The following is a 26,692-nucleotide window of genomic DNA, read 5'->3' on the forward strand; positions in this document are numbered from 1 at the left end:
AATAAGGCTAACCCTCTCTGCCTATTGGGACATCATAATCGGGCTACAACTTGAAGACGTGGTCATTTTTGGATTATCGAAGCTTTTGGACTGCAATAAGAAGATTTTGGATCTGTTTACCGCGCACAGGATCTACCAAAATTAACTGATAAGACACTTGGACACTTGGACTAATAATGCATTCAGTCATTTGGACGGAGTTGTTAAAACTCACTCCACTCAAATCAATAGAGTTATATTTCACTCTATTCAAATCAAATTTAAAGTGACGTGGCTGGGATAAATGGGCCAGTCAGTCAGCCAAAACAAATTCCTGGACCAAGGTTGAAACAGGGAGCTGCTGGAGTCGAAGGCCCTCTGGGAGATAAGAGTGGCGAGCGGCTTCCCCACCCGCAATCCCTACCTCCCCCACCCAGGACTTGGCTTGTGCACTCCCCCCCACCTTCCCCCCCCCCCCCCCCCCCCCTCCTCTGCATTGGTGCTGCACTGTCGGCTGCCTCGTGTGAGGGATCACTCCCCCCCCCCCCCCCCTACAGCCCTGTAACAACCCCAACCCACTCCCCCCTCCTTCCGTAAATGGCGCTGCCTATGACGGCTGCCAGTCTGTTTGCGGTGGTGAATATGCATATGTTTGTCTCAAGGCTCTGTACCATTATTACTATCTAAAATGTAATAATTGTGGAATATTACTGTAATGAGCTGTATGTGTATGATCCAAGCATCCTATGATCCTCATAGGAGCATAACAGAAAAAAGCATTCCATGTGAAGGTATTCTGTATCTTTGCATGTCAACTAATAAAGAAACTTGAAACTTGAACTTGTAGGGCCCCTTCTGGCCTCCATTTGTACAATACCACTTCCAGTATACATTATAGAAGGATTATTACAAAGAACTTCGGGAAAAGCTTTTTCCCTCGCCACAATCTTTGATATTACTTTTAATAATACTATTATTCTTATTTCATATTTATTTTCTTCACGTGAGGGATTTGTACGCTGAACACGCCAACCAGTAGGAGTCTTCTTAGACAGTCAACCTCTGACTTTTACCTTTGCGTTCATTGTTGTCTATATGAAAGCCCCTTCCCCCACAATTCACAAAGGGATTGCGCGGCTTTGTCTGACGCCTAAGCTGGCGCAACTTGCTCTGAAACACATTTAGCTATTCACAGAGGAGGCGCAACGGGTGAAATGAGGTGGTAACGGTGTCCATCAGCATTGCGTCCGGTGCAATTAGCGCATATTTAAATGAGGTAATATGGGCGGAACATGTGCCCCTTTCTATGCAAATGAGCCTCGTCCAAAAACACTCCCAATTCACAACGGCCGGCGCAAATTGCACCGAGCAGTCAAAGCGGCACACCTACCGTCCTCAGAGATCTGGTGGTAAGTAAGCGCAAAGCTCTAAAGGGCACTTACTAAGCGCATCTATAAAGGGGCATCACTGCCAGCGTCACTGCCCGCATCACAGGTGATCATGGCAACAGTAATCGTTGCCAGGAGAAGGCATAATGCCAGGCGTGCTTGTGAAAGAATATTTCTGATGAGAATATCTCTTTTTGATTTAGGCGAGACGAAAATCAACCGGAGACACAGGTTGTTGCCACCCCAAGCAATTCTTGATATGAAATCAAGGACGATATTGAGCCAGCCACCCCGAGATCCCATGCAATCTTATTTATTATTTATATTGTGCTAGAATGAGAACAGGACTGAAACAGAGGGGTATAGAGGCATGCTAGAATGTATAATCTGAATGGATGAGAAAACTTCATGTTTTGAGGATCTCAGAGATCTATATGAACTTGTTGAAAAGGAGTATAATATGTGACCTTTAACACTAGTACTCGATGCACTAGAGCGTCCCTCCTTGTCCCTGGTAACCGTTTGGGGCTAGGCTGCTACCAGTGGCTAGCAAAAGGTTAAATGATCACTTCACCCTAAAATTAGAATATGCCTAGCGACAGTGTCCTCACCCACTTGAACCCACTTGAAGTCACAAGCACAAGCTCATGAGTTCCATTTGAAGGCAGCATCGGACCAGAAATGTTTTTGGTAGCAAGGTTTTAGCTGAAATGCATGTGTTTGTGAAGTATACTGAACGTACGAGTGGATAAGTAAGACTTGGATTACACTGCACACGTTGTGCGAGAGTTTGTAAACAGATGTTTTGATGTAGTTTTCCGGCTCCGTTCTGCTCATAATGCTCTGGTCTGATGCCTGCTGCTCAGTGCACTGTAAAAAAGAAAACCATAAAAAAACTATAAATGTCTGGCAGCAACAGTTGCCAAATACTGACTGTCAAATGACAGTAAAATCAAATACATTTACAGATTACAACCTCTATTTAATGGTTAATATTTTGATAAAAGGTAATTTAGGTCGCTTTCACATATAGTTTGGTGGACTCGGTGCAATTCGGGGGGGTGAAGGTGCAACAGCGCACACACATGCACACACACACACCACATTATTCTGCGAAGCAGCCCAGCGCACACACATACACCACATTATTCTGCGAAGCAGCCCAGCGCGCACACATACACACACACACACCACATTATTCTGCGAAGCAGCCCAGCGCACACACATACACACACACACCACATTTTTCTGCGAAGCAGCTCAGCGCACACACATTATTCTCATACAGTATATTGCTGAAATGCTTACGCAGTTTTTTAACTTTGATGTGACATTGGTCGATTGTTCGATTGAAGCTCATTCAGTTCAGTCAGTTAGGGACAGTCACTATTGTAGGCCGGGGGGGGGGGGGGCAAAATCTGCCAATGGGCTAATGAGCTTGTTCCAACTGAAGGGCACTATCCTAAAATAAGGCAGATCGGTCCTTACAAATCCTCAAAAACAAGCAATCTCATCCCATAGGCTGATTTTCAATTCAAGATATACATGTAACTTTACTAAAAGTTGTTATTTTTTGGCCAATATCTGCATGTAGACACATTGTACCAGAGGCGTAGCTACTTGCCGCCATAGAACAGTGGCTGTAGTGCCAGCGATACACATTACGGTGTGCATCATTGTGTTCTAACTAGGTTTGTTGAGGATGGGATATGAAAGGCTGTCATTGGCATGCTGACTGTGATGGAAGGACAGGGGTGACAAGAGCCTCACTCATCACCATGGTGAGACAGTTGACCCCCATTGGAACAACGCAGTTTTATGTCATTATTTGCCTGTCTGATGCCCCATTCAAACAGTTGAATAGATGCCCCATTCAACAGACTCTGATTGTAGACATGGAGTGTTTTGTTTGTCTGTGTTTGTGAGAGAGTGAGTGTGGATGTGTGTCAAGTGTGTGTGTGTGATTGATTGATTGAAAATTTTATTAACATATTGCAGAATGGGTACAGTACAGTACAGCTCAATACATACAATTGTTAAGGGGATGCAGACCAGAGAAAGACTTTCGTCTTGTTTACATCAGGGTCCCCCATTTTCAATTCATCATAACATATATGACATATATGACATACAGATAGACAGTACTGCTACATCTATACATTTATGACATACCAGATTTGCAATTACAGTACTGTTTGTGATACGAAAAGAGTCCAGAAAAGAGAGTATATACATTTGACATAGAAACTGAAACTGTACATTGGGGGGGGGGGGGGGGGGGGGGTTGGGTAGGAGGAGTGGGTGGGGGACACTGTACAACTGAACAAGCAAAACTGTACATTGGAATATTGACAAGACCATACTTGGTCATTTACTGTACATTGGGGGGGGGGGGTTGTGTTAGGACATTTACAGCGGCCAGTTTAGAATTGCAGTCTCCCGTAGGTGTTTTTTGAGAGTGTTTTTGAAAGTGGGTAGTGATTCATATTCCTTTACAGCTTTGGGTAGGGCGTTCCACATTGATGTGGCATAATTGCGAAACGTGTTTAGTCCCTTGTTTGAGCCGAATCTGGGTTTAACATGATTTGTGGAGCTCCCTCTGGTGTTGTGATCGTGGTATTCACTGACCTTTGGGAAGTATTTTGACATGTACATGGGTACCTTGGCCGTGTAGTGTATCTTGTAGACCAGGCCCATTGCAAGTTGCTGTACTCTGTCGTCTACTCTAAGCCATCATAGGTTGTCAAAGTGGCCAGGGGTGAGGTGGGTTATAGGAGTAAGGTCAAGCAGTAGTCTGACCAGTTAGTTTTGAGATGTTTGTTATTTTGTTTTCAGCGCCTTTGAGGTGCTTTGGTACCATGAGGTGCATGCATAGTCGTAGTACCCTTGAATGAGTGCTCCTGCCAGAGTCTTCAGGGTATTCTTGTTTACCAGTGAGGAGATCCGGTACAAGAATCGTGTTCGTTGGTTGACTTTTTTTTATTACATTGGATGCCATTTTGTCACAGGAAAGATTTGCCTCTAGGATGGAACCCAGGTAGGTAATATCTTCTTTCCTTGTGACAATATTGTCACCCACTTTAACTGAGAAGCCGTCGGTCTTGCTGAGTTTGTTATTTGAACCGAAGAGAATGGACTCTGTTTTGCCCATGTGTAACGATAGTTTGTTATCAGCGAGCCATATGCAGATTTTGCCTAGTTCTGAGCTGAGGGTTTTTTCAACCTGTAACTTGTTCTTGTCAGAGACCAGCAGGGCTGAGTCGTCCGCAAACAGGAACAAGTTGCAGTCACAAGCTGACGACATGTCATTTGCATAAATTAGGAACAGTAGTGGAGCTAGTATGCTTCCTTGTGGAACACCACAGCTCACTGTGAGGGGGGGGGGGGGGGGATAGGGTACCGTTTACCTCCACCATCTGCTCTCTCCCCTCCAGGTAGGATTGCATCCAGTTCACTGATATAGACTATCAAAACCAATTGTTTTTAGCTTGTCAATCAGAATGGTGTGATTGACAGTGTCGAAGGCCTTTTGTAGGTCCAGCATGACCATGCCGCAGTATTTGCCCACGTCCACCTCTTGTTTGATGTGGTTGTTTAAATAGAGAAGGCATGTGTCAGTGGAGTGGGATGTTCTGAAGCCAGATTGTGTGTGCGTGTGTGTGTGTGTGTGTGTGTGTGTATGTGTGTGTGTGTGTGTGTGTGTGTGTGTGTGTGTGTGTGTGTGTGTGTGTGTGGGGAGAGAGAGAGAGAGAGAGAGAGAGAGAGAGAGAGAGAGAGAGAGAGAGAGAGAGAGAGAGAGAGAGAGAGAGAGCGAGAGACACCAATGTTGGATGAGTAATCTCTCATTTATGAGGAGGTAGAGCAGTTGTCTGGTAATCCAGAGGTTCCCGGTTCGATTCCCGCTCCTCCCGGGCAGCGTGTCGAAGTGTCCTTGAGCGAGACACTTCATCCCTAACTGCTCCCGATGAGCAGGTTGGCACCTTGCATGGTGGCCTCCGCCGTCGGTGTTTGCTCACGTGTGGTGTGGGGTGCTAAGCGATTGTTGTTGAGCGACAGCTGATCGCATCGCCAGGCGACGTTGCTCGCCTTCCATCTGCTTTGGGCTTAACAGCTAACAGTTATAGTAAAAACGTTTGTTTAAAAAAGGCCGCAGAGACTCTGGGATCGAATCCAGCTGTCAGCGGTACCTCCGGCTTGGTCAGTCGTCCCTACTAACACAATTGGCAGTGTTAGCGGGTGGGAAGCGTGAACCTTTGCACGCGTTACGTTCCCCCAGTGAAACTCCTTGCTGTCAGGTGAAAAGAAGCGGCTGGTGACTGCACATATATCGGAGGACGCATGTAGTAGTTCTACACCCTCCCCAGGCCGACAGTGAGGCAATGCGATGCGCGCAACGACCAGGAAGGGAATTGGCATAACAACTAAATTGGGATGAGTGAAAAATACAGAAAATGCCTGAAAATAAAAATAAAGGCAGTTTGTGAAATTGTGACACCTAGTACCTGACTGCCAAGGTGTTCAAAACGCAGCCTAACTTTAGATTGGATTTTCTCAGGTTTTCTCTGCTCTGAGACTTGAGGTTTAACTAGATTCAAATAAGCATATCTTCTTCAAATATTTTCAGATTCCAATGTATGACACAGCATTTGAAATCATACATTCTGTACTTTCAATAATAACTCTGTCACAAATATGGCACTCTTTTCCACCACGCCAATATCTCTTGGTTAAGAGTCACGTAGTATGAAGTATGGGGGAATACTTATGGGACCAATATAAAACCATTATATATACTACAGAAGAGGGCTGTAAAAATCACATAAAGTGAATTATCGAGAACACACAAACACATTATTTATTAAATCTAGAATAATTAAACTTGAAGACATGGTTAAGTTTCAAACAATGTCAATTATGTTTAGGGCAAGAAATAATACACTGCCAGAAAAATTACAAAATCTTTTTCATTTAGAAAGTGAGTTTAGTAGGAGGAAATAAAATTTTAAACATCAGTTTGCACGTACCACACTTAAACAGATGTGTCCTCCAGTTATTGGTGTAAAGTTGTGGAATTCTCTCCATAGCGAGCTTAAGGGATGTAATAGTGTTTGTCAATTCAAAAAGAACTATAAAAAAAATTAAATTAGTCAGTATGAAAGTCAAATGTGATCTTTTCTATTTTTCTTTTTATTCTTTATTATTATTATTATTATTATTATTATTATTATTATTATCATTAAATTTGTTCTTGTTTAAACTGTGGATTGTTTGTTTCTTTGTATATGGTATAAATGATTATTTTGTGTAAATTAGGTTGTACGCCGACCATCAAGTAATACTTGTTTAGTTCATAGCACTTTATAGCACACACTCACTTTAAACAAACACGTAGCACCCACTCCCCACACTTTATATTTATTGATGAAGGATTGCACTACAACTCGTAGATGTTATGGTTTGTAACCGACCCCAAACGCAACGGCACAGAGAGAGTTGTCTTCAGAGTTAGCCAAAACCAAGAGCGTGTTTATTCTCAGAGTCACAAGATTGAATTAGGTGGAAAACAGAACAAACAGGGAATCTGGCATGTGAAGAATGTCTTGCGGCTCTGCAGATTCTCCCAGACGGTGTTGGTGAGGAATTTGCTTGTGACGTCTGAGCCGCTCAAAGCGCAACGCGTAAAGCGGGCAGATAAACGAGGCGTAGGTTTATCAGGTTCTCCAAGGGATACTTCACGAGAGTCCTGGAGAGCAACAGACAGCGAACGGGAAAGAAAGGCAGATGCAGGGAATATTCAAAAACACGGGCATCTTCCCGACCAGAACGCTGCCGACGGGCAACGCAGCAAAACAGGGGGTCCAAGGGGAATGGGGTGAGAACACGGCATCCTCCCGTGGAACGATAGAGAGCGATGACGAGTCTCACCCCAGGAATGAGGTCCATGAAGAGGGAGTATACAAAACGATCCAACCTCGATATTAGGGGAATCAGAGTATATAAAGCCTCTTGGGGCGCTGATTAGAACACACATCAGGTGCGTGATGGTAATTGATACTTGACTTAGAAGTGTGCGTTCGGCCACGAACCAATCATCACAGAATCCTCACAGTACCTTAAAGGAACGGAGCGTGGCGGGGAATGCAATTAATCAACAAAGTACTTTAAAGGAACGGAGCGAGTGGGTGGGGAGCGGACAACACCTCACAGTACCCCCCTCTCCACGGGAGCCACCCGGCGACCCACTCGGCCCCCGGCCTGCCCGGACGGGACCGAAGGAAGCCGGCGATCAGGGGCACTGGTGAGGGGGACAAAGACAGAGGCCCGGAGAGGGGCACCGGAGACGGGGACCCGACAGCGGAGGCCGGGCACGGGAACAGGGACCCGACAGTGGAGGCCGGGCACGGAGGCAGGGGCCAGACGGCGGAGGCCTGTCACGGGGACAGGGGCCGGCGAGGGAGGCCGGAGACGGCGTGGAGGCCGGGCCGGGCGTAGAAGCTGGACCGGGCCAGGCGAGGGAGCCGGACCAGGCGCGGAGGCCGGGCGTCGAAGCTGGACCTGGCCAGCGGCTGGGCCAGGCGAGGGAGCCGGACCAGGCGTGGAGGCCGGGCGTCGAAGCCGGACCGGGCCAGCGGCTGGGCCAGGCGAGGGAGCCGGACCAGGCGTTGAGGCAGGGCTAGCTGCCTGGGCACAAGCTAGCTGAAAGGGCAGTCCTAGCTGTGGGGAACTGACCTTGCTAGCTGAAGGGGGCAGTCCCAGCAGTGGGGAGACCGACCTTGCTAGCTGAAGGGGCAGTCCTAGCAGTGGGGAGACCGACCTTGCTAGCTGAAGGGGCAGTCCTAGCAGTGGGGAAACTGACCTTGCTAGCTGAAGGGGCAGTCCTAGCAGTGGGGAAACTGACCTTGCTAGCTGAAGAGGCAGTCCTAGCAGCGGGGAAACTGACCTTGCTAGCTGAAGGGGCAGTCCTAGCAGCGGGGAGACTCTGCAGATTCTCCCAGACGGTGTTGGTGAGGAATTTGCTTGTGACGTCTGAGCCGCTCAAAGCGCAACGCGTAAAGCGGGCAGATAAACGAGGCGTAGCTTCGTACAGGGAATCAGGTTCTCCAAGGGATACTTCACGAGAGTCCTGGATAGCAACAGACAGCGAACGGGAAAGAAAGGCAGATGCAGGGAATATTCAAAAACACGGGCATCTTCCCGACCAGAACGCTGCCGACGGGCAACGCAGCAAAACAGGGGGTCCAAGGGGAATGGGGTGAGAACACGGCATCCTCCCGTGGAACGATAGAGAGCGATGACGAGTCTCACCCCAGGAATGAGGTCCATGAAGAGGGAGTATACAAAACGATCCAACCTCGATATTAGGGGAATCAGAGTATATAAAGCCTCTTGGGGCGCTGATTAGAACACACATCAGGTGCGTGATGGTAATTGATACTTGACTTAGAAGTGTGCGTTCGGCCACGAACCAATCATCACAGAATCCTCACAGTACCTTAAAGGAACGGAGCGTGGCGGGGAATGCAATTAATCAACAAAGTACTTTAAAGGAACGGAGCGAGTGGGTGGGGAGCGGACAACACCTCACAGTACCCCCCTCTCCACGGGAGCCACCCGGCGACCCACTCGGCCCCCGGCCTGCCCGGACGGGACCGAAGGAAGCCGGCGATCAGGGGCACTGGAGAGGGGGACAAAGACAGAGGCCCGGAGAGGGGCACCGGAGACGGGGACCCGACAGCGGAGGCCGGGCACGGGAACAGGGACCCGACAGTGGAGGCCGGGCACGGAGGCAGGGGCCAGACGGCGGAGGCCTGTCACGGGGACAGGGGCCGGCGAGGGAGGCCGGAGACGGCGTGGAGGCCGGGCCGGGCGTAGAAGCTGGACCGGGCCAGGCGAGGGAGCCGGACCAGGCGCGGAGGCCGGGCGTCGAAGCTGGACCGGGCCAGCGGCTGGGCCAGGCGAGGGAGCCGGACCAGGCGTGGAGGCCGGGCGTCGAAGCCGGACCGGGCCAGCGGCTGGGCCAGGCGAGGGAGCCGGACCAGGTGTTGAGGCAGGGCTAGCTGCCTGGGCACAAGCTAGCTGAAAGGGCAGTCCTAGCTGTGGGGAACTGACCTTGCTAGCTGAAGGGGGCAGTCCCAGCAGTGGGGAGACCGACCTTGCTAGCTGAAGGGGCAGTCCTAGCAGTGGGGAGACCGACCTTGCTAGCTGAAGGGGCAGTCCTAGCAGTGGGGAAACTGACCTTGCTAGCTGAAGGGGCAGTCCTAGCAGTGGGGAAACTGACCTTGCTAGCTGAAGAGGCAGTCCTAGCAGCGGGGAAACTGACCTTGCTAGCTGAAGGGGCAGTCCTAGCAGCGGGGAGACTCTGCAGATTCTCCCAGACGGTGTTGGTGAGGAATTTGCTTGTGACGTCTGAGCCGCTCAAAGCGCAACGCGTAAAGCGGGCAGATAAACGAGGCGTAGCTTCGTACAGGGAATCAGGTTCTCCAAGGGATACTTCACGAGAGTCCTGGATAGCAACAGACAGCGAACGGGAAAGAAAGGCAGATGCAGGGAATATTCATAATTTTTTCATTTTATTTAAAAACACGGGCATCTTCCCGACCAGAACGCTGCCGACGGGCAACGCAGCAAAACAGGGGGTCCAAGGGGAATGGGGTGAGAACACGGCATCCTCCCGTGGAACGATAGAGAGCGATGACGAGTCTCACCCCAGGAATGAGGTCCATGAAGAGGGAGTATACAAAACGATCCAACCTCGATATTAGGGGAATCAGAGTATATAAAGCCTCTTGGGGCGCTGATTAGAACACACATCAGGTGCGTGATGGTAATTGATACTTGACTTAGAAGTGTGCGTTCGGCCACGAACCAATCATCACAGAATCCTCACAGTACCTTAAAGGAACGGAGCGTGGCGGGGAATGCAATTAATCAACAAAGTACTTTAAAGGAACGGAGCGAGTGGGTGGGGAGCGGACAAAACCTCACAGTACACCTTACTGTAAATTGTACCTAAATTGTACCTCATCCCATTTCTGCTTTGCACTATATAGTATTGTACATTAGTACACTGCATAGTATTGTATATTATATGGTAACTCAGTTACGTCTATTCTGCATCGAACATTGTACATATGTCTATACTGAACACTGTGACCTCATTTTCTACTTCTAATTTACATGCTATAATATGTTATTTGATACTATCTTGTCTAGCACAGTCTCTGGAGCGTAACAGTAAGAAGCATTTTGTATGAAAGTATTCTGTACTTCTGTATGACAACTATTAAAGAAACTTGAAACTTGAAACTAGGAATAAGGGGCAGGTAACTATAAGATTTATTCTTCTTCCTGCTACTTTTGCCCATGGTATGGTATTTATGATTTTGTATGAAAAACTCTATGATTAAAGCAGCCATTGTGCGTCATTGGAATTGGAATTGAATTACCTTTTTATACCAATACACGAACATGCTATTATATGGAACAGGTGCAAAGCTCAATAACAATATATGAAGCATGATTTATTTTATTTATGGGTATACGTAGAATCAATATAAACTATGCCCCACTGAGGCATCAAACTTGGCATAAGTTTAAACAGAGCCATAAAAGGATGATGTAGCCTGCCATCAGAATGTCAGAGTATTTTATTTATCAATTATACACAGCAATTTATAAATAGCCTATAGCGTTTAATAATGCATACACCTATGAATTTGGATTCCTGCGTCAAACAATGAGCTAGTTCTCTTTCCACTGCACAAAATTGGGCAATTTATTTTCTGATTCAGACACAAACACCACCACCAACAACAACAGCCTATTTCTGTGTAGCACAGCTTATGGTGAATCATATTATCCATAAAATATATTAGCCTACACACAGCTTAAGTAATCGTGTCATGCACAACAGTAAACACACTTCAGAGATTGCATTGAGCAATCACGCTGTCACATATTTATTGATCCCCTTGGGGAAATTCAGGCATCATAGCAGCATGGGGGAAGGGGGGGGGGGGTACAGGTAGTAAAAACAACACAAGCAGTGTAAACAAATAGGTCAATATAATTTACTATCTAACTAACTGAAAAGTATATTCACAATATTCACAGTGTCACATAAGGTGCAGTATGCATAAGGTAGTGTTATATTTACTATCTACTGAAATATACATTGTTCACAGTATCACAGTATCCACTGAAATATACATTATTCACAGTATCACAGTATCCACATAAGGTGCAGTATGCCTAAGGTAGTGTTATTGTCCTCATTGGGTTCCTATTAGTCCTAGGTCAATGTCTGGCAGCAGTCGCTGCCCCCTGTTGTGGAGCCTGGAGGCCGCTAGTCGCTGCCTCCTGTTGTGGAGCCTGGAGGCCGCTAGTTGCTGCCCACTGTTGTGGAGCCTGATGGCCGCTGGTATGAAGGACTGTCCGAGGCGGTTAATTGAGTGTCGGGGGGGTATGAGTCTGTGGCTGAACGTGCTTCTCATCTTGACTAGCTCGTCGTAGAGGGTGTGGTAGGGGTTCTCCGTGATGGCAGCCAGCTTCCTTCTCATCCCCCTCTCTGCCATCACCTCTAGTCTAGGTAGCTCGACTCCCACCATGGAGCTAGCCTTCCTCACCAGCTTGTTGAGCTTGTTGGTAAAATGACTGGTAAAATGACTGCAGCAGTCTATTGCACACGTTGAAGGACCTGAGTCTCCTCAGGAAGAACAGCCTGCTCTGTCCCTTCCTGTAGAGGGCCTCTGTGTTATCCGACCAGTCCAGTTTATTGTTCAGGTGTACCCCAAGGAACTTATATGAGTCCACCACCTCCACCTCCACCCCTCGGATGGTGATGGGAATCGGGGGGGGGCTCTTCTTGCCCCTCCGGATGTCCACCACCAGCTCCTTCGTCTTACTGGTGTTGAGTTGGAGGTGGTTGCTGTCGCTCCACCCCACAAAGCTCTCCACCAGGGCTCTGTACTCCTCCTCATCATCGTCGGTGATGTAGCTTCTCCGATAGCAGTGACGGCTGGATGGTGTTGAAGGCGCTGGAGAAATCAAAGAACATAATCCTCACTGAGCTGCGTGGCTTCTCCAGGTGCGTGTACGCTCTGTGGAGCATGTAGATGATGGCGTCCTCCACCCCGATGTTTGCCTGGTATGCAAACTGCAGGGGGTCGAGGGAGTCTTGCACCAGGGGCTTGAGGTGTTGCAGGACCAGTCTCTCAAACGTCTCAACATGCGCTGTCCTGGCCACGTTATTATTCATGTGAATCAATTAATATAAGGTAAAAGTACAGGTAAAAGTAATACTCATTCAACTCACTTCAAATTCTACTTAAGTAAAAGTAGAGAAGTATTTGCTATTGAATAGTACTTAAGTATCTAAAGTAAAAGTATGCATTCTACATGACGTTTGTGTATTCCAGTGCTTGGGAGCATTCAATCCTCAATCCACTGACCTCTATAGGTTAAAGTGATATGTGGTCCAGTTATGCTGCTCTGATTAAATGTTATGTTAATGTGGTATGTGGTCCAGTTATGCTGCTCTGATTATGTCCTGTTGAAGTTGACTTCACATGTGAGAGTATATACTCTTCATATATTTTTGCCATGTTTTCTATGCAAAATCTTTTTCTTAAAAGTAACTATTAACTGATGGGTTCAGATAAATGTAGTGTAGTAAAAAGTACAATATTTCCTTTGATATGTAGTGGAGTAAAAGTATAAAGTTCAACAATTCAATTGTTCAACAATTCAACAGTTCAACAATTCCCCCCCTAATTCCACAAAACACCTGTCTCTCAAGTTCAAGTTTTGTTTTATTTGTCACGTATAAAGTACATGTACATTACAGTGAAATGCTTTGTTCTGTATGAGCCCCAGAGAATGTGCTTCATACAGTAAAAAATCTAAAAGAATAAAGTCCAAACACTGTACAAAACACTATACAAAATATACAATATACAAACTAAAGTACAACCTAAAGTACAAAATGAAGTACAAATTGCTAACAATGAGGTACAAAATGCAAACTTTTAAAATGATAAATGCTAAAATTAGGTATGGATGTAGTGCAAATCCGTTTGTAATAAATAGATCAAATATGGTGTAGTGTTAAAAGTGTTTTAAAGTGTCTAAGTGAACCTCTTCCACCCGTGCGGTCCGCCGACGGACATAATGTCATGTCATAAATCAATCTTTCCAGACTGTTTCACAAAAGTATCGTTTTCTTTTTCAAACGTACAGTATTCAAGTATAAACATCACAACCATGTCACAATAGCATTTATAATGTATATTATCATCAATACGTTAGTTTAACAATAAGTTAAAGTGTTATTAGATAGATTTTCATTTAGTTTTGGTCAGGGTTATTTCGCGAGAGGCGACCATTTTGGAAAACCTTGAACCATGGGAATTGTAGTTTTTTTGCTGCCATTTAATTTTATTTAGTTTCGCACATGGTAGTGTATTACAGCAGGGGTTCCCAAACTTTTCAGGCCGGGGCCCAGAAAATAAGGCGTCAGAGAGCCGCGGCCCAATGCACATCGTCTGATTTTTTTTTTTTTTTTTTGTCATGCGACCGATTTTTTAAGCCAAATATCACTTCAATCCTATTAAGTTAGTTCAAGTTAGTTATTCATTTATATGTGCTATTTATGAGAGGGCTAACTTGTTGCAAAATAATAATGATAATAATAATAGCCTCATTAAAATACTATTGTTGCTTCGGTTGTTTTCAGCGTTTTATGTGCATAATCTGTTATTTAGTTTGAAATGTTCGTTGAAATAAGTAGATTTTTCGTTTTTGTTTATTTATTAAGTTAATATAAAACCATATAGTCACATTTTAGAATACAATAGAATAGAATTTTAGAATACAACTAGAAACACTGTCCTAGCCTGCTTCTAAGTTCAGTGGCCTGACAAATTTTTTTTAAATAATTAAATAAAAAATAAAAAATAAAAAATAAAAAAAATGTTTTTTTTTTATTTTATTTTTGTTTTTTTTAAATCATCTCGCGGCCCATCCGTGGCTGCTCGCGGCCCACCTTTGGGTCGCGACCCCGACTTTGGGAACCACTGTATTACAGTACATTACAAATTCCCATAATTCATAGTTATAATCAAATACACCCATAAGCGAAAAGGAGCAGGAAGAAGAATAAATTATTATTAATACCTGCCCCCTATCCAATTAAATAAAGTAAATTTGCTGGTCGGCGCATACAACCATTACTTGCACTAAAGTGCAAATTTAAACAAATTCAAAACAAAACAACTAGAACAAAAACGAGCAACAAATGAACAGCGCATACAACCATTCCTTGCACTTAAATGCAAATTTAAACAAATCCAAAACAAAACAACTAGAACAAAAACGAGTAACAAATGAGAACTCCAGAGTCTAATCCTTTTCGTAGTCTTCATATTGTCTAATTATTTTCATCTTATAACATTTTTTAAATTGATAAATGTTTTTACATCCCTTTAGGTCATTGTGGAGAGAATTCCACATTTTTATTCCTATCACTGAATGATTCCTCATTTTGTAGAGGACATCCAAAGCTCTGGATCTGCGTTGGAATTTTTCAAAACTACACTTCCTGAAAGCCTCTATGGGGCTCAAGGTTCATAGTTCTGTATGCATTTTTTTAATAACTCTTATTATTCGGGATAATAAGCCACAAAACTTAACGTTATTGCATTATTTTGAAGCACAGTTAGTTTATCTTCCCTATTTTTAGCATGCAGCAACAATTAGATTTGAAATTAGTTTCAAAACGGTTGCACCCTGGTCAAAATAAAAAAGTACAGTCGATTACAGTAGATTTCATTATCTGTTCTTATGCACGCCTGGTGATACTAAATCCACATTGAACTCGGCCATTTGAAAGATAATATATGTATATATATAAATGTGTGAATTGGCTATAATAAGGTAATTTATAAGCCTGCTATTCTATATTCTATAATAATATTTCAAATTACATTGGTCCGGATGGGAGAATTCAGTACTGTATCTACAGAACCTTCTGTTTAATCATCTTCCCTTTATTAATTTCCTTAGGTTTTTTGTACACATGATCTCTAGAGGGTACTGAACGAGATCAGTGGCAGTTCTCCATGTTTGGTCATTATTAGCATGGTGTTATTCACTGTCAACGATGCAAAGAAAAATCATAATTCATATTCTCCTTTGTTTCATCACAATTTAAGCAAGCCTCGTAATAGACACAATATTTCTGACACCGGGAATACATTCACTGAGGTCCATAGATGTCCCTAGATCCCAAGAATATGCAAATGGCCCTGTAGAAGTGGAGCAATATTCCATTTACTTAGGTATGTATTTTAGGCGGATTTTCAGAAAATAGGCTCCGGGTGGAAGAGGTTAAAGGTAATTGTTTAAAGAAAGTGAGTGTGGGTGTGTGTGCAATTAATATAGATGGGTGGTGGTTAGTGTTTCATAGAGTCATTAGTGATTCATAGAGTCACTCAAAAGATTAAGGCATTAAGTCTCATCATCTCTATGAAACAACAAGCTACGCCGCTCTGTGACACAGAGGTAAGCGTCTCGCTTCATATGAGAAGCGCACAGTGTTGACGGGTCGTCCAAAAGATAGCATTCTATTTTGAGTGCATATACATGAAAGATGAATGGGAAGCGGTGTTCACTGTTTGTTTATTCATGTTGTAATATCTCCCTCTTGTTCATCTCTCTGCAGCACTCTGGACGATGAAGGCAGCACCCTCAGACAGCAGAAACTGGACAGACAGGTACGTCTTTATTCTTCTTGCAGGTCTAAGATAAGATAAGATAAGTTAAGATAAGATAAGATCATTCTTTATTGTCTGTTGATACAGACATTTGTTTTGTGTCGGAACACACTATAATAATAATAATAATAATAATAATAATACATTTTATTTATATAGCGCTTTTCAAGAACTCAAAGACAATATTGCGTTACAAAAAAGAAGAACATAGGATAACCTTACAGCAGAGACAGACATACAGACAAGACATCAGAGAGACAACCATGTTACAGCAGAGACAGACATACAGACGAGACATCAGAGAGACAACCATGTTACAGCAGAGACAGACATACAGACAAGACATCAGAGAGACAACCATGTTACAGCAGAGACAGACATACAGACAAGACATCAGAGAGACAACCATGTTACAGCAGAGACAGACATACAGACGAGACATCAGAGAGACAACCATGTTACAGCAGAGACAGACATACAGACAAGACATCAGAGAGACAACCATGTTACAGCAGAGACAGACATACAGACAAGACATCAGAGAGACACCCATGTTACAGCAGACAGACATACAGACAAGACATCAGAGAGACAACCATGTTACAGCAGAGACAGACATACAGACAAGACATCAGAGAGACAACCATGTTACAGCAGAGACAGACATACAGACAAGACATCAGAGAGACAACCATGTTACAGCAGAGACAGACATACAGACAAGACATCAGAGAGACACCCATGTTACAGCAGACAGACATACAGACAAGACATCAGAGCAGTGGCGTCATTTCAGTAAAAGGCAAGGTATGGCGAGGGGGGGGGGGGAGGGGTGGGGGTGAAGGGGATTTCCACCAAGGGGAATTCCACCAAATTCCCCCTTGGTGGAATTTTTTTGTCAAATCAGTTGTGCAATAGTCACTTTTGGTGAGTTGTTTCTATACAATTCAGTTATATGACATTTAGGTATGACACAGGACTACACACAAGCATTTTTAGTATAGAAATGTGTCAACAGACTAAAGCAGGGAACCACAATATTTAGCATACGAATTATGCAGAATGTAATATCATAACTGTCTATTACTTTTCTTGCAATTGAGCCAATTTTCCTTAGGTACGGTTTTGAGGTGTGTGTTCAACAGAATGTAGTATCAAAAACACATTCACAAAAAGTATGGGTTACTGAATGCTGAACTGCACTGTTATAATCACTAAGCCAGACCTTACCTGTGTCCCTGTATCACTTGTCTCTGCTGCCCTTTGATAAAAAAAACGTCCCTATGTCCATTTTCCTTTTTTTTGGGCATATTTCAGTTAGTCACAGTAAAAGTCACCTAGTAAAAGTGAGATATTTGACAATATCAAAACATGCTAGGGCTGTACCGAATAGTTCGAAGCTTCGTTCATAATGTTGACATTCGAATTCTAAATCAACATAAAAAATTGTAAATAATTGGATGGATTATCCAAGGGGGGGGCCCGGGGGGGGGGGGGGAGCGAGCGAGAGCATATATGTATAGGGTATTAGATAGCAAGTATTAGGTGTATACCTTGTATATTACATTTATTTAAATGGTAATTTCATTGGATGTGCACTGTTAATTAATGCTTGTATATCTAATTTTATGTTTTCATGTTTATGTTTATGTGTTTGTTTAAAAAATAGTAAAAAAAATATATATAAAAAAAATAAAAATATTAATTTCTTTTTTATTTTTATTTTTTACATTTTTATTTGCCAAGGTATGGCGAGTGCCATACCTTGCCATACCAAATTGACGCCCCTGCATCAGAGAGACAACCATGTTACAGCAGAGACAGACATACAGACGAGACATCAGAGAGACAACCATGTTACAGCAGAGACAGACATACAGACAAGACATCAGAGAAACAACCCCTTCCTTCCCTCCCAACTAACATCATTAATTTGATGTGGCACTGTCCCATAAGTCCAAGGTTATTTCATATTGCACAACCCTTTTTTGCCCTATCCCATGTCGGTTGGACCACATTTCTCTCCTGGTTGTTATGTAGGCATATTGTGGTATGTGGTACATATATATATTTTTTATCTTTTCAGTTCTGCTAACATAGTAACCACAAAAAACGCTTCAAGCAGTCCTTTATGCCAGTAGCTACCAAGCTCCACAACCAGGCAGGGCCAGAACAGGCGAACCGCCGCGGACTAGCTGATCTGATAGGTGGACTATAACGACCTGAAATAGACTCTTTTTTTTACCTCACTTTTTAGCTCTATTTTAGCTCTATTTATTACATCTGTCTTTGTTTTTATTAACATGTATTAATGGCTGTTGATGCTGTGATGGACACCTGATATGGATAAATAAAGGTTTTCAATCAATCAATAATACACAGGCAATTATGACATGGCAGCCTCATCCGCACATGAACCTCCAGTGCGTCATGGTGGGGCTACGGATAGGCAAGGTAGGCCAGATAGGTCAGATAGGTCAGACAGGCCAGATAGGTCAGATAGGTCAGATAGGTCAGATAGGTCAGATACGTCAGATAGGTCAGATAGGCCAGATAGGTCAGATAGGTCAGATAGGCCAGATAGGTCAGATAGGCCAGATAAGTCAGATAGGCCAGATAGGCCAGATAGGTCAGATAGGTCAGATAGGTCATTAAAGAATCTAATCTAATCTAATGATAGGCCAGATGATAGGCCAGATAGGTCAGATAGGTCAGATAGGCCAGATAGGTCAGATAGGCCAGATAGGTCAGATAGGTCAGATAGGCCAGATAGGTCAGATAGGCCAGATAGGTCAGATAGGTCAGATAGGTCAGATAGGCCAGATAGGCCAGCAGGTCTAACGCTCCTTCCACACAGGACTTGACAACAGCACCGCCGCGCTCTGAAACTCAGTCTTTCCAATGGATTTCCAAAGCTAATATCTAGTTGCTGATATCTAGTTTTACATTATCTGTAGACTAGATACTATATCTTTTTTGATTGATTGAATACTTTATTTTGACACAATCGTAGGACAAACATTTGAAAAACAAACAATAAACAGTGTCAACACGCTGGTCAAAAATGGATAAAACACAATACAGCCAAGGCTTGTTTCCATTGTGGTCCATACATGGAACATAAAAGGCACAAAAACACGAATGGTCATGTACACTAGACAGGACACATCCTAAAAATTGGTACAATAACACCTAACCTGAAAATTCATACAGTCAACTAATGTTAAAAGAAAATCCGCAAACCCTTAAAACTTAAAGCAACTCATGATAAAGAGAGATAAAAGCCAATTATGATAAAAGAGATAAAAACCATATTAAGACCAATTTGAGTTGCTGCTGAGCCATGTTTTTAGGGCGGATTTAAATCCGAGAGGGGAGTTCAGGAGTTTTATGAATGTTGGCAGGGCATTCCACATTACAGTAGCCAAGTAAAAAAAAATCATCTTTCCCCATGCATGTCCTGACTCTCGGCGGGCAGGTCCGTGGGGCTTCCTCTTGTGGTGTGTTTGTGGACATCTCCTACTTTATTAAAATAATTTACTAGGTACTTGGGGACCGTTTCTTTCAGTACTTTAAAAACCAGTAGCATTTTAAGTTGGTGTACCCTTTCCTCAACCCTAAGCCACGCCAGACGCGTGAATACTTTCGACAACAAAAGTTTGTTTCCGCGTTCGAGTTTTGCGCTCTGATTGGCCCCTACACTGACCCCACGTGACCCTACACTATTACGCCCCCCTTATCGTCGCCAGTTATCTGACCCCTACAGCTCGCAGAACAGCTGTTTCCGTATTTATAATATTGGAAACGCCGCGCTGTGAAGCACCTCTGTATTAAATGCCGACTCATCAATCAATCAATAACAACATTAACAAGACTCTCATTGTGTCTATTCTGCTAACGCTAACGTTACCTCTCATTGTGTCTATTCTACACGCTTTAACGTTACCTAGGCTCTCGTGTCTATCTGCTAACGTTAGCATTAGCATTAGGCTAACGCCAAGCTGTAACGTTATCAGTCTCGCGTCTATCTGCTAACGTTAGCATTAGGTAATAACCGGTTTAAAATGGATGGTGATTACCTCACATTGTGTCTATTCTACTAGCATTAACGTTACTAGTACAGTAAGAGAATGATTTGGTAGTAGATAAGATACCCAACGTTAGTTACAGTTGGTTGCATAAATTCTGCACCTGTATGCTTGCTTGTCTCTCTCCCTCTGTGTGTATGTGTGAGCCTCAATACACATCAATGAGAGATAGTAGTGGATTCATGGGACAGAATCTCTGCTCTTATCACATTGTTGTCACCTCTAACGGTAGTTGAACAAAGTAAACAAAATGTATTTGATCACTTAGATTGGCTATTTGCCTTGTAACCGTGTCTGTCAACAAACATATGCTTCGGGACAATTTTGAGAAGCTAGTGAAGAAGTTAATTTCGAGTCGTCTATAACTCTCCTGCACCCCACTGTAAACGTTTGCCTAATGTCCTCAAGTCACCACCGTCTTTTCTTAAATGTCAACACATTACTCCCATCCTAAACGATAGCAATCTGATCTAAAATCTGATAATTTCCAATTGCACGTTTGCATTGTGAATAGGCACAATCATAGTGAATGGCATCTGCGACATGGAGATTATGATTGTGCCTATTCACAATGCAAACGTGCAATGGGAAATGATCAGATTTTAGATCAGATTGCTATCGTTTAGGATGGGAGTAATGTGTTGACATGTGTTACTTTTTCACTCTGGTCGGATGCCAAACTTCCTTTTGTTGTGCTGTACTTGTGCTGTATGATGACTAGGGTTGGGCATCGTTTGGATTTGAACGATTCCGGTTCCGATTCCGATTCTCCATATCGATTCCTGTTCTAAACGATTCTCGATTCCGATTCTTTGAGGTGCAGGTCAAAACAGGTCACAGCTTATTTCGAAGGAGATTTTTTATTTATTTTTTATTTCAAAAAGAAAATCATACTATTCACATTTTCAGTTGACTTGATACAGTTTAATTTGGTTGCTGTACTGTAACTAGGGTATTAAAGTAAAAAAAAAAAAAGAAAAAAAAAAGTAAAAAAAAAAAAGTAAAAAAATCGAAATTTAGAATCGAAATTCAAATATTTTACTTCCGGTTCCAGAACCGGAAGTTAGGAACCGGTTCCTATTAGAACCGGTTTTCGGTGCCCAACCCTAATGATGACAATACATTTGAATCTAATCTAATCTAATCTAATCTAATCTAATCTAATCTAATCTAATCTAATCTAATATAATATAATATAATATAATATAATATAATCTAGTTACTGATATCTGATGTCCGCTGACCCCCAGTGGCGAGCAGACCGTGTCCTAAGTAAAAGCCCCATATAGATGGAGAGACCGCCATGTGAGGGATACATTTACATACTGTAACATTTAGTCATTTAGCTGAGCGCTTTGATTCAAAGCGATTTACAAGTTCTGTACGACAAGTCATCAGGAAGGGCACAACTATTGCTGTATTCCCCAGTGTAACCATGGCCTATATCAGCTGAGTAACAATGTTCATCAAAGTGTTGAGTGCTACAGTGTAGGTTAGTTTATTAGGGATGGTCCGAGCTGTGTTAGTCTACAGTACCAGTAGAGACCATGGTCTACAATCTACAACAAAAATAAACCTGAATGGTTGAATGTGAATTTTGAGTTTAAGTAAAGGATTGCACGACATCTGAGAGTGTTGTAGTGCACCAATCCTTAGCTGATAACATGGAAGTTAACAGTCGGGGGTGACTGTTAACTTTCAATGTTATCAGCTAAGGATTGGTGCACTACAACACTCTCAGATGTCGTTCTGTCTGAAGGGTGTTGTCCTATTTCATCTTTCACACTTATGTAAGAATATAGATCCAAGAACTACACTAAAAACCATGAAAACCTGCCTGAAACAAAGTGCGCTTGTGGCCTAAAGGTTAACACTTTCAGTGCCCAGCAGGGCGCGCACGATTTAGTGCTTGAATGCCCACCATCCACTTCAATGTTAGCGTTAATATCGCCTAATCTATGTTTTAAATTATGGATATGTGTCTAATCTGCCCGTCGCTTATCAATGACTCATTTTCCAGTCAACATTGTCGAAGCGGATTGTTTTTTTATTGGTTCATTTCCGTTTTATAGCATCTTGAAAAGCCCTCGTTTTCAAGGAAAATAAAAATATTCCATAATAAACAGAATATTCTAGAATACACAAAAAACATTCTCCTTTTTCGGCCTATTTATGAATCGTTTTCAAATAAACGCTAGATTATCGATAGTATATTGTGTACGTATGCACGCTATATAGGCGCTCTGATATCTGATCTGATATATTTCCTGATCGCCGCACAGCCAAACAGCCATATCACATATAGGGGAAAAGCTTATCTCCGTGACCTGATTATCCTAAGACTGGTAAAATAGATTCTTTACCTGAGATCAGATGGTATCCAAAAATATTATTCCAATTCCTGATCGCCATTCTAAAAATCAATCCTTTTATTGATCCAATGCTACATACTGTAAACACATAATTATTCCACGCTGTTCTGATGCTCCACAATGAATCCGATCGGCTCGGGGTACATGCGTGAGAAGTAAAATGTGGATTCCGGACTTTTTTTTTCTCATCCATTTTCATTGAGTCCATTCCAAAAGGGTGCATTACCATCTGGGAGACGATAGGGGGCGCTTTTTTCACATCTGAGCTCCTGATGAGGCTGGTTTCCCAACGGTAGACTCGGTTGATGAAATATATTCAGATTGCTAATACATTTTTTTTACGATAATTGTCATGCTGGGCATTCAGGGGGCGGGCTGATAACACGTGTTATGTCGTCCGTGGCATCCAAAGTGTTAAAGAGGCAGGCTTGTGACTGGAAAGTCGCTAGTTCAAAAAAGCATACATGCTCAGCAGATCTTCCCTGGATACATAAAAATAATAATACAAATAGAATAAAAAAATAGGTATTGTAGCATCTGCTTTTGTCAACATAAAGTATGAGTGCTGGTCCGGCTTCCTGCTTTTTTCTACTCAACATAAAGTATGACATATACATTGGAGGTGTTTCATAGTCTCGTACAGAGTAGGGCCTACTTTGGGCCATGAAGGGATGTCGGTCAATTAAATAGCAATACTTTGTCTCATACTGTCTTATCATTTCATTGAGCTGTAATTAACACAACACAAGGATCCAATGTGCCCGATGACATCACTGGTGGCCATATAATGTACTCTCAATAACGGTCAAACTAAATGAACGTGTGCCAAACAGTTTTTGGATGTGTGTGAGACTATATGCAAAATAAATCAAATTTATTTTTATTATTTTCTTTGAAGTGCCCCTTTAACATAAACATTCTAAATGGACTACATTTGATTTCATTGATGTCAGTTATTGATATTAGCAAACACTACAACAGGAAATCACCTGCGGTCCAAGCTGTTCTCATCATCCCGTAATGACCTGGCATTGATACAGGAAAAAGACCATTTCTCCATTTCTCTGTGTGTTACCAAGGCAACGGGCTGTCAGTGTGCAATCAGGCAGGGGGGGGGGGGGGGGGGGGGGGTGGTTAACATTCATTTCATGTATAGAATAGCCTTCATGTTGTCAGTACAGAGGGGGGCTTTTTCTCCACACTTTAATGTAATCACATTAAATTAATTAATCAGCATTCCCCCCAGTGTGAGTGACAGGTAATCAGCATTCCCCCCAGTGTGAGTGACAGGACACCATCACATCACCATGGTGACTCAGATTGACTTCATTGACGACCGTTTCCCCCCTGCAAGCTATTTGTTTCTTCCTCAATGCACAGCTTTCAGACCCGATGGAGCTCAGCTAGCTACCCTGCGCACGTTCCATGGGGCTGATGGGTCACGCTTAAGTCACAGTGTACTACTGTACTTTGTTGGGTGACAGTTCTGACTGATGACTCACATCACACGCGTGGGGAGGCCTAATTGAATCAGAACAAGATCCATCGTGACACCTGTCCCTCCCCGTGACTCAGTCTCACATTTTATTGTGGGAGTTCTTTGAAAAGAAAAAAGAAAAAGAAAGAAATGTTCCTTCTTTTAAATAAACGTTAGGGGGGGGGGGGGGGAATTGCAGAGGGTTTTATTCACCAAATAACACAAAGAAATCTCGTGTATTAAAGGAGTAGAATGGGGATTTGGTATTAATACATTTATATAAACGGAATTAGTATCCTGCTACTAACCAGAAATGCTTGGTAAAAGCAATCGAATTAGTAAGCAATACAAATTATCTGCCCAAATCACATTCATGACAATGCTTTAAAGTTTCGGAATCAAGTTGAGATTTGAATGAAAGTTAAAAAAAAAGAAATGAATAAAAAGAAAAGGGCCATTTATCCAGATGTACAAATTCCAAATTCTTCTCATTTCTGTTAGAAACGTTGATGACGAAGGGATGATGTGAACATGAACGAAAGGTTGGACAAAGGTGCGCTGCCTTGTGTAGGTGAAGCGTGGGATGTAGAGCTGGAGGGTAATTTGGAGCAGTGGCAGAATGTGACACATTAGCGTGTTTATGACGCACAGCTGAACACCTCTGAAGTAGGAGTGAAGGAGCTCTCATCTTCTCATCTTCTATCCCTCCCCACTCACAGTGAGCTGTGGTGTTCCACAAGGAAGCATACTAGGACCGCTACTGCTCCTAATTTATGCAAATGACATGTCGTCAGCTTGTGACTGCAACTTGTTCCTGTTTGCGGACGACTCAGCCCTGCTGGTTTCTGACAAGAACAAGTTGCAGGTTGAAAAAACCCTCAGCTCGGAACTAGGCAAAATCTGCATATGGCTCGCTGATAACAAACTACTGTATCATTACACATGGGCAAAACAGAGTCCATTCTCTTCGGTTCAAATAACAAACTCAGCAAGACCGACAGCTTCTCAGTTACAGTGGGTGACAATATTGTCACAAGAAAAGACCTGGGTTCCATCCTAGAGGCAAATCTTTCCTGTGACAAAATGGCATCCAATGTAATAAAAAAAGTCAACCAACGAACTAGATTCTTGTACCGGATCTCCTCTCTGGTAAACAAGAATACCCTGAAGACTCTGGCAGGAGCACTCATTCAAGGGTACGTCATGGTACCAAAGCACCTCAAAGGCGCTAAAAACAAGGTTACAAACATCACAAAACAAACTGGTCAGACTTCTACTTGACCTTACCCCTAGAACCCACCTCACCCCTGCCCACTTTGACAACCTAGGATGGCTTAGAGTAGAAAGAGTACAGCAACTTGCAATGGGCCTGGTCTACAAGATACACTATATGACTAAGGTACCCATGTACATGTCTAAATACTTCCCAAAAGTCAGTGAATACCACGACCACAACACCAGAGGAAGCTCAACAAATCATGTTAAACCCAGATTCGGCTCAAACAAGGCAATTATGCCACATCAATGTGGAACGCCCTACCCAAAGCTGTAAAGGAATGTGAATCCCTACCCACATTCAAAATCGCTCTTAAAGAGCACCTACGGGAGGCTGCAATTCGAAACTGGCCACCGTAAATGTCCAAATCCCCCACCCCCACCCCCTCCTAATAGACAGTCTCCTCCCCACCACATGTATAGATATTCTCTCCGCACCGTATGTATATTTCTCTCCCACCCACCCACCCCCTCCAAATGTACAGTCTCCTCCCCACCGTATGTATATTTCTCTCCCACCCACCCACCCCCTCCTAGTGTACAGTTCCCTCCCCATCATATATACTCTGTCAGGATCTATGGGTAACAGTACTGTATATTTGAATATCGTATATGTCAAAAATGTAACAGTACTAAATACCTGTATGTCCCTATTCCATAAATGTCATGTATGTTGAGTATGTCATAAATGTCAATATGAATTGAAAATGGGGGACCCCCAGTGCGGTCAGGTGGCGTAGCCGAGATTGCGTTTGTCACCAGCTTGGCTGGCCGTTCACACTAATACAATTGGCTGTATTAGAGGGTGGGAAAGTTGGCGGGGTGGGTCCGGGTCGTTGTAAACAGAGACTCCTACAGTTCGGTCGGGGCGCCTGCTCAGCGCGGATAGGATCTAAGGGGGGTAGTGTGATCCTTCCACACGTTACACCCTCTCAGTGAGAGTCCGCGCTGCCAGGTGAAAAGAAGCGGTTGATTGGCTAGACGTGTGTCGGAGGAAGCACGTGATACGTCGTGATAGCCTCCACTCTCCCAGACCGACTGTGGGGGGTAAGTGCGCAGCGACCAGGAAGGGGATTGGGAATTGGCATAACGACTAACATTGGGATGGGAGAAAATTAGAGGAAAAGGGAGGGGGGAAAAGATTAAAAAAAAAAAAAAAAATGGGGGACCCTGATGTAAACAAGACAAACGTCTTTCTCTGGTCTGCATACCCTTAACAATTGTGTGTATTGAGCCGTACTGTATTGTACCCATTCTGCAATCTGTTAAATAAAGTTTTCATTCATTCATTCATTCATTCATTCATTCATTCATTCATATTCATTCATTCATTCATTCATTC

General features: G+C 43.3%; 1 protein-coding gene across 1 annotated transcript in view; it reads left to right on the plus strand.

Annotated features, from left to right (window-relative positions):
- The window catches only part of tub (TUB bipartite transcription factor), a gene marked incomplete at both ends in the record, with an annotated part of 447,589 nt that overhangs the window by 240,858 nt on the left and 180,039 nt on the right, over positions 1-26,692 (plus strand). Inside the window, one exon of the mRNA XM_084307358.1 lies at positions 16,087-16,138. Coding sequence (XP_084163484.1) covers positions 16,087-16,138 — 52 coding nt within the window. The remainder of the gene's footprint in view (positions 1-16,086; positions 16,139-26,692) is intronic.

Source organism: Notolepis coatsorum (assembly GCF_963971535.1).
Source record: "Notolepis coatsorum genome assembly, chromosome: 2".
NCBI lineage: Eukaryota > Metazoa > Chordata > Actinopteri > Aulopiformes > Paralepididae > Notolepis > Notolepis coatsorum.